The following is a 10,007-nucleotide window of genomic DNA, read 5'->3' as shown; positions in this document are numbered from 1 at the left end:
TTAACCATGTTCCATCCACTTTAGTAATATCAAAAATTTCATCAAGGGGTTCATAGCTTTCACGCTCATTCATCATAACATTTTAGTATTTTATCAAGCTTTGCTTGTATAACTTAATCAGATACATGAGGAATATTCAGCTTAATCTTCCACAATTTGGTGACTTCTTTGGAAATTTCTGCTATTCGCTCCTTTCTTCCTTTAATTTTTGGTCCAAGGAAATGGTGCGTCCAATAATTTGATTTTGGAGAGGCATTCTGCACTTTTCTTCCAGTAAATATTCTTCCAAAGAAACCATTCTTCTGTGAGAGTCTTCAAATTTTACCAGATTATTGGTCCAGACATCCTTGTTCTTCTGAATGCTACTATCCCTAGGCTTGTCCGTCGCCACGTGTTGCTTCTGTAATAACTATAAAATTAGATAAGCAGCTATATATACACAGTCTAAATTGTTCTAGAATATTCTAAATTGTTTCAGAATGTTTTAAATTATTCTAGAATAATCTAAATTGTTCCAGAATATTCTTAATTGTTTCAGAATGTTCTTAATTGTTCCAGAATGTTCTAAAGTCGTCTGAAATATATTCTGGAATTTTCCAAAATGTTCTAAAGTTCTAAACACTTCTAATTTAAACAAGTTTTCAATGATTTTGACTAAAGCCACGTGTATTAGTAGTAGCAGTAACAAGATCAAATAAATAACGATTCGTAATTTTAATTGCGGAATGACCTTTTTTTTACAACCTAGAGAAATTGAACATGTTTTCAATGTTTTCTAACAAAATTTCATCGATTTATGGCTCAGGAAATTATTTTTTTTTGAAAAAGTCATTACCCTAATGAACACTGATTTTGAAAACCATTTTTATTCATGCCAACTAGCAAAAAAAAATAAAAAAATTAATAATAATTGATAGCGTAAACATCAAAAGAACTGAAACAACAAAATTTTTTGGAATAAACACCAATAAGAAAATATTTTGGGAAGGCCCGTATAAAAGCAGTAAATGCCAAAACACAAAAACATGTAATAATAGAAAACAATAAACATGTAGTAATAATCAGTATAAAAGATGTAGTAAGAAACAGCAACCTAAACTGGCTACAAATTTACCTTAAAAATAGAAAACAAGAACTATCTTATGATTCAAAATGCACTAAGTTAGAAATAATAAGCTGTGGAGTAGAGTCCAAAAGTAGAGCCTCAAGGCTCTTACTGCTTCTGATTTATGTAAATGATATCTATCTTTCCTTAAACATGCCTAATTTTCCTTTTTTAGCTGATAACTTTATTCTTTTTTATACTCATTCCAGCTTTGTTCCAGTTATTCTAGTTTAAAAACAATTTTCTCTAATGTAAATCGTGAACTGGAAAACCCTAATGACTGGTTTAAATCAAACAAACTGTCTTTGAATATCAGAATATCATTGAATATCTCTTTGAATAATTACATTTTAAAATGATGTTAAGGCCAAAAAAAATGTTTTTTCTAAAATCATCATGTTTGGAGATCCTTTTATATTTGGTAGAATAAGAATTTAAAGAAATTATGAAAAATAATTTTATTTGCATATATAAAACCATTATTTAAGACTTATTAGCCTTTAATTATGGTTTTGTATATACAAATAAAAATATTCTTTTGCATAACTTCATAAAATTTCTATGAAGTTATGCAATTTTGTGAAGTTATGCAAAACGAATTTATGAAGTTATGTAAAACGTAACGTGATAACGCATAACACAAATGTGCGCGTAGTACGCGTCAAAGCTGCTCATGAAAAATATTTTTATTAATAAATTTAAATTCTTTGATCCAAAAAATATAATTTCAACAACACTTTTATTTACGATGTTGTCAAAATTTGTTGAGTTTGTGCCGTTTTTGGATCATTCTGTGGCATAGCGCGCCGTAGAGCAAATAATTTCAGGTACTTCCCCGTAGAGAAAAAACAAATCAATCAACTCGAAAAAGCTCTAAAAATTGTGAAAATCTTATTAATCTTTATTTACATTCATAATTTACGAAAATATTTATAAGTTTTATATATGAGTTTTATACAAAATTAAAAAGATGACATTTAACAAGTCCTTAACTAAAGGAATACTGCAACATAAACCTTGGAGAGCAAGTGTTAATTTTGTTAAACTGTCACATAAATATTTCCTAGACAATTAAAAATTCAAGCTATTTAAAAAAATAACCATTACTGTAATATCATCACGAAACAAACGAACATCTGGATGAGGGATTGATAACATTGATCGGAGATTGTTTGGGTCATAACCGCCAAGTGCAAAGCGAATAAGAAAACTAGCAACATTTTCATCTTTGGCAAAAGCATTATCTGAGCTTACTAAGTCTTCATAATTTGGAACACAGTAATAACATGCCCTTTCTTTTAATAAGTCAATTTGGCGTCCCTCAATGTATGCGCCAACCAACTCAACTACTTCATCATTACTTAACATATCCCATAAACCATCACTGGCTAAAACAATGAACTTGTCATGCTTTTCTAGTTTATAATGAAACATTTCAGGTTCAGCAGTTAAATAAGGAGGAGTTTTTGAAGCTTGGATTGGATTATATTTTGGCATTGTTTTGAATACATCACGGAGTTCTTCATTTGGAAGCTTAAATTGCATATCACCTAAAGCTCTAAGTGGTGCTAACCGCCCTAATAACCTACCATACTGGATACAACTTCGACTTTCTTCAGCTGGATGCTTGGATAATATTCTCCTTACTTCTGAAGCATTTGAAACTAAAATTAACATAAAAAGTGGAAGCTTAGATTTATTGTATATACACTACATAAACTATTGCACAAATATTCCATATGGAAATGTATACATACTGCATATACTATACAAATACATATGCAAAAAACTATGCAAACAAGAACTATTTTATTATTAAAAAAAAAAATTAATTTACTATGTTAATTTAATTTTCAATACTTATGTGCAACTATAGCATCCTGATCCAACAAAATATTACATAGTTACAACCTTACAAGTTTGTACTTATTTGAAACAATTTATTTTATAAAAGTATTTAAATTAAAGCCAAAACATTTTCAAGAATTTATATGATTTAGAAAACTGAAAAATTATAATTAATTTTTTCCTTAACAGTAAAAATTCAAAAATTAATAATCCATTCCTTAAATGTGATAGTTTGAATAAGATCCCACATGTATGCATACTGAATTAACATGCACAAAAGTAACACTTAATAAATATTTTATGAGAATTGGTTTAGATAGAAAATCAATGCTAATGAATTGTAAATAATTCAATTGGTTTTTTCCCAGGTGGAAAGAATATCAGTTAACTTAACAATGAAAACTATGAATAAATTAACATACATTAAACAACATTAATCAATAATTCATCATAGTAGATTTTAACTTTAAGCATCAAATAATTTATTAAAAAATTTAATTGCAGAATTCAGGAGTATGTTCTTTGATCTGTTTTCCTCAAATTTGGATCAATAGCATGCAATATTTAATTTAACAAAGTAATTTACAAATAAATATTAACCACTCAGAAATTTTTGGCATCTAAACAATTATCCAAAAATGAATGCTTTTATTTTTAAAAACAAATTATAACTTCTTTAGCGTAAAATTTGAAAAGAATGTATTAAACAAAACAAAATAAAAAGGGTTGAAAAAGCTAATTTCATGTGAAGTTGTAAAAGTCAACTTCATAATAAAAATTTTTTATCTGAATTTTTTATTAAAACTAAGCACACCACAAAGTAATAATAATAATCAAATATAAAATAAAAATATATAATAATAAAGACTAGAAATTAATGATTCATTTTAAAACAACATTGAAACACTTTTTTATAATTATATTCTTGAAAGATATTAATAAACCAAACAGACATTAGTATAATGACAATACTGAAAAATGCCTTTGTATTATATTGCAGCACTAAACATTACTATCATGAGTATTAAAAAGTAAATTATTCAAAATCAACTTTTTGTATTATTACAAGACACTCAAGTTTACATCAATAATTTAATGATCTCTTGTTAAATTTAATTGTATCACAATAAACAAGTAAATGTTCGAAAGTAAAATAGAAAACAAAACAAATATATTTAAAACTTAAATATAAAACACAACAAAATGCTTGAAAATAAAATGTAAAATACAACAAAGATGTTTAAAAACAAAACGTAAAACACATGCCAAATGTTTAAAAGTTAAATGTAAAACACAATGAAAATTTTTTCAATTTAAATGTAAAACACAAGAAAAATGAGCGTTTAAACAAAGTTTATACTACCTGCAGTGTGATCTGTTGTCAATTGCACAGATGACCATTCATTATTAAGATGTTTTCCCAATACTGCACGACAATCACCTACATTAGCTATAAATACTTCATCTTTTACAATGTATGCAGACAAAGCACAGCATCCAGATAATGCTGTTTTAATACCTCTAGCGTCAAGTTTATTTAGCTTTGATAAATTTTGAAGTTCATTAATGATGTCCCTGTCAAGTTTTACAAATGCATTCTTAATGGATTCTTCCTTTTTTTTTTCTTGAGTTTTAAAGAAATTATCATTTTCAGAGGATTCTAATAGTGGAAACTCCTTATTGCTTGTTTTTACATAAGCTAGTAGCTCTTTCATCCATGGTTCATCTTTGATATGTAAATCTATACTGTTTTGAATTAAGTTAAAAACAGACTCATAAAAGTTCTCATTGTAATCCTTGTTCAATAGAGCAGCTTGGAGGTAATATGGCAGCCTTATTTTGACCTCTTCACCAAATAAATGACCACCATGACCATCAAGTACAGTAAATAAAGTACCGCTCTCTAAACCAAACTGTGTGATAGAAATTTGATCTTCATTAGGAGAATTCGATGCGAGCTGATTTGTATGACACTTTGATACAACATCTTTATCGATATTTATTACTTTTTCATTACACCAAACCATTTTATTAGCTTCATCATTTGTTATACTCCCCTCATTATTAATAGATAAAGTAGAGTAAGACCTTTTAAAACAAAACTTATCTCTATTACGGTATTTATTTTTTGACACTCCAGCAATGATAATTTGACGGGAGTATGTTGAATTGGCATCAATTTCATTTGATGCTTTAGTAAAACAAGGCTTACATTTTTCGTTTCTCTCTGATTTAACAATTCCACTGTACTCTTTTTCTCTCTCTGATTCAGCTAATAGTGCAGAAGCCCATTTTCCTCCATATTTTTTTAATGAATAGTAAAGTTTCCAATGTGCAGTAGGGCCCCAAATCCATTGATCCAATGACAATTTCAAACATTTACTCTGCATTACAAGTTCTATACATTTACAACAAATATCCGCAACAAAATACCAAAATGACAAATAAACACAGAAAATTTGATGTAACTATCGAAGCTTCTTTTAAATATATTTATAGCAAGCACAAAGTTCACATTTGCTTTAGATAACCCAAATAACTATTTTAAAATGAGAAAATTTTATACAATTTTTATTTTATGTATTAGGTAATATATGTTGCACGAGAAAACTTATTAACATAAATTTGATGTGTAGGAAGCAGCGTATTTTTTCCCGTTTATCTTGCATAAAGTGTACGAGAGAAAGTGATTTTTTGTGACGAGCCTCACCAAACAACGTATCTGGTGGAAAAAAAAATTGTTTGGCCAAACCACGATTTGTGTTTTGAAATTTAAAGCACGGTTACATTTATAATTAATCTATGTTTATAAATTTGCAATTCTAAGTAGGATCAAACAACTATTATGACGATGGAACTCAATGCTTAGCTGTGGCGAAAGATAATATTTAAAACATTATCTTAATCTAGTTACCATTAACTTCAGTAGTGTATTTCGGCTTTACGGTAAATAAAGTAAAAAATTTTACTTAAGGTATTCAAAATAAAATATATTTAGTTTCATAATAAAATATATTTACAAAATAAAATATATATTTATTTACACACCACAGTTTCGACAAAGTCTTTATCAAGAATTTATCATTTTTGATTTTTTAAATAAAAGTACAAAAAAAATAAGTAAAACAAATAAAAGTGTTTAAAAAAATAATAAAAAATAAAATTGAGTAAAAATAGGTCGACAAAACGGGTAGGTTCTTTTCTGTTGCTGAACATTGTTTTTCTTATAGTATTTTTATTTTGATATATAATGTGCAATCCATTTTCTTCTATGACGCCAAGTTTTAAAGGTTCAAATTCCTAGCATTTTTTGTAAAATTCAATTTATTGTTTTTTTATACCTTATTATTTTAAATCTCAAGAATTTACTGAAGTACGTAGAATGAAAAACTTAGAATAGAGATTTATTACTTAGATTTTAGATAAATGGTAGGTGATGCAGACGAAACGAAGAAGGATGCTAATGAAATGAATCTCAATGTAGATTGGGAAGAATAATTTGGAGTTTGACATAAAATGAAAACCATTTGGGACATAGCAGTCGTCGAACGACATTGATAAAATCCGCTTCTTGGTTTCTCTTCTAGCTTCTTGACTAAATGCTCTTCCACGGTGCTCTGTAACAAGACCACTAGGTCTTCTTGAAGCATTTTAACAACTAAAAAGTATTTTCAACAAAAAAAAAATATTCGATAGTATGACAAACTAGATCTTAAAATAAGCGTTTTTTAGAGAATTTTTGGAAACTAAAAATAAATAAAGATCAAGCTTTTATAAAGTACGAGTTTTAGCCCCTGGTTTATTCTATGAACATAAGCAGGGCATTACTATAATGGTTTCCCCGAATAATAAAATAATTAAAACCGATATAGAACCGCAAACGACCCGAAGCCAATTAATATTTTAATTTCTATTATTAATCACATTAAGTTAGAGTGTATTAACTTCTGTTTAATCGTTTTTTTTATCTTAATAATAAAAAAATACATTATCGATAGTATTTTCAAAAAAAAAAAGAATATTCGACGGTATGACAAAATAGATTTCAAAAGAAGTGTTTATTAGAGAATTTTTAGAAACTAAAAATAATCAACTGAACATGTGGCAAATCTAAATATGTAGATTTAGATGGTTTGTTTGGTGTGGAACAATCGAGTCGGTGAGAAGCAAGTTAAAAAGTAAAAATATGTAGATCTAGATGGTTTGTTTGGTGTGGAACAATCGAGTCGGTGAGAAGCAAGTTAAAAAGTAAAAATATGTAGATCTAGATGGTTTGTTTGGTGTGGAACAATCGAGTCGGTGAGAAGCAAGTTAAAAAGTAAAAAACTAAAGCAATACAAAAATAATAATAATAAATTTTGTAAAAGCTCCGAAATTTCTTTAAAGGCAGTAAAGTGAACAAGCTACATACAAAAAAAAAATGGAAATGAAAAGAAGCAAACAAAAAGTGAGGTGGAGCCAACAATCGTCAGATCAGAAATTCTGCCATTTATAATTTTTATTATAAATGTTTAAATTTTTTTATTTTATTAAAATACATTATTTATAATAAGTAAAGCAAATAAGTAATGTATATTAAAAATATAAATTTAAAAATTTTTATATTATTAAGCTAATTTTGATCAACTAAATAACGATAAAAAAAAGTATTGTTTTCATTTTAACTTAACGATGTTTTTTATGAATTAATAATGTATGAAAGACGATGTTAAGTTATACAATATAATTATATATATTCATTACGGTTGTTATAATTATGTAAATATAAACACCATGCATGGCGTTTATAACTTTTATGAGATTTTATACACCATGTATGTTTTCATTTTATACACCATGTATGTATTCACTATGTATCATTCATTTTACATGTATACACCATGCATGTATTCAGGTTTTACTTTATTTGAACCTAATTATTCAATTTTTACTTTCATGAAAAATTAAACATATTGAAAAATAATCAAATATAGAGTGAAATATTTGTTTAAAAGTCGAGAAATTCTAATCTTTGATAAAACTAATTTATTCATAGTTAAAAATGTAATATATTTTTTTATTTTTTTTATATCTCCAGCAGTAAACCTGAAATAAACTTTTAGAGAATGATTGCAGACTACAGCACTATTATAGGGAATGATTGCAGGCTGCAGTAATGTTATAGGAAATGATTGCAGGCTGCAGTAATGTGATTGTAGTAAATTATAACTTTTATTTCTAATTTCTGTTTGTTTTTTTTAACAAGTGGTAGGACATCAAACATCAAATTTAATTTTCAATTGTCAAAAATGTTTGTAAAAAGTTCTAATGTAAAATGTGATTTAAGTAGAATAAATCATACAACACCTGTTGTATAATTTATTCTACTTAAATCACAAATTTGTATTGCCTGTTGTAGGATTTAATCTGTTTGAACCACACATTCGTACTATCTGTTGAAATTACACATTTATACCGCTTTGCACGTTTGAAGTACCTGTACATATTAATTAATATATAAAAAAAGTTTTAATTAAATAAAATTAAAAGATATTCTTCTAAAATATATTTGTCAAATTCTAATTTTGCTTTTGCGGTTTTATGTTGACTTTTGAATAGAAAATGTCATGAATACATGGTTATAGTCTATTTCTTTATTTAGAATTGAGTAACGGTTTTCCGTATTCATGCATTATTTAACTTACAAACATATAAAGATAACTTTTAAATTTGAAATAGTAAAAAAAATGTCTCAAATATTTTTGATAGAAATAAAATCGTATAATTATGAAAGTTTAATCAAAAAATATTTGTTATTTTATTTATTTGTCGCCACCGAAAGTGTCAAAGGAATATATTATGTATTCTCTTTCGACGTAGCGTTCTAAGGATCGTTGCTAAATCATACATTCAAAATAATTCCATCCCAAACAGTCTTCTTTGAATAGTTTTTATTTAAAAATTTATTTATTTATTTATTTTGTGAATTTTTTGCGATAACGTAATACTGAAGCATGGCAACCTTTTTATATAGATTTTCTTTTTATATAGATTTTCTTACAGAGGTAGTTATGCAAATCACAAAAAAGCGTTAGAAGTCCGTAAAATTTAAATTAAAAGATACAATACAAGTTGACTTTAATTATCTATTAAAACTATTTTTAAAAATATACTCAAATATAAATCACGCTGTTGAGTATCTAGTAGAATCTGTATTATCAGCTGATACAGAATGTTAAAAGCCTTTAAAATTTATCTTTAAATTAAAATTCAAAATTCAAAAAATGGATCATCAAAAACAAGTAAGAAATTTACAAAACAAAAATCAGAAAAAATCTTTTATAAGGAAAAAAATTTGCAATTAGCCGTTATTTCTCGTTAACTTTTTCTATACTAGTGTCTAACCACATGATTATTTATTTATTTTATTTCTTTGTTGATATTCTTTATAACAGGGGTGCGCGAAATGTCAAGACAAATTGAAAAACTCGAAAAATCAGAATAGGGTTAAGATTATATTGAATATCATTTATTTTTAAATAAACTGAACACAGAGTAGGTGTAAAAAAGTATTAAAAGTATTAAAAATACCTAATATTAAAAAACTATTATTGTTCAAAAGAACCACCTTTTATTGAAATGACAGGCTTCAGACATTTAGTACTTGCTCACAAGTTCATCGCAACATGTTCTTGTTAAGTTTATACCATATCTTGTTCAATTCTTCTATTAGGCTCTCCACATTTTGATAGGTTATCCTTGACTTCATAGCTTCCATCACTGATCAAATAGTAAATCCTTTGGATTAAGGTCAGATAATGAGAGTGGCCATCTGTCTAATGACTAATGTCCAAACATTAGGAATTTTTTCTAGGAAAAATTGATGGTTGTCTGAATGTAAGACCCATTGCCTTTGCTTGAACTTTTTGTTGCATCAGGGAAACAAATGCTCACTAAAAAATGCAGTATATACTTCAATATATATAGTCAATTTTTTTTTTTTTTTTTTTGATGCTTCGCTCAGGAGCTGTCGTTTGGTTTTTACGAAACTATTCACGCCTGAATTTTTCTGGAT

At 27.0% G+C, this 10,007-nt stretch overlaps 1 protein-coding gene across 1 annotated transcript; it reads right to left on the bottom strand.

Moving 5' to 3' along the window:
- Positions 1–1,962: 1,962 nt before the first annotated feature.
- Positions 1,963–6,006, bottom strand: LOC100207329 (pyruvate dehydrogenase [acetyl-transferring]-phosphatase 2, mitochondrial). Its single transcript, XM_065820248.1, has 2 exons — positions 4,317–6,006; positions 1,963–2,769 (listed from the first exon to the last, which is right to left on the bottom strand). Exons 1-2 carry the CDS (start codon positions 5,341–5,343, stop codon positions 2,177–2,179), a joined length of 1,620 nt encoding a protein of 539 aa, XP_065676320.1. The 5' UTR covers positions 5,344–6,006; the 3' UTR covers positions 1,963–2,176.
- Between the last annotated feature and the right edge of the window lie 4,001 nt (positions 6,007–10,007).

Source organism: Hydra vulgaris, chromosome 15 (assembly GCF_038396675.1).
Source record: "Hydra vulgaris chromosome 15, alternate assembly HydraT2T_AEP".
Classification (NCBI taxonomy): domain Eukaryota; kingdom Metazoa; phylum Cnidaria; class Hydrozoa; order Anthoathecata; family Hydridae; genus Hydra; species Hydra vulgaris.
Note: the sequence above shows the minus strand (reverse complement) of the source record. Positions and strands in the feature narration are given on the sequence as shown.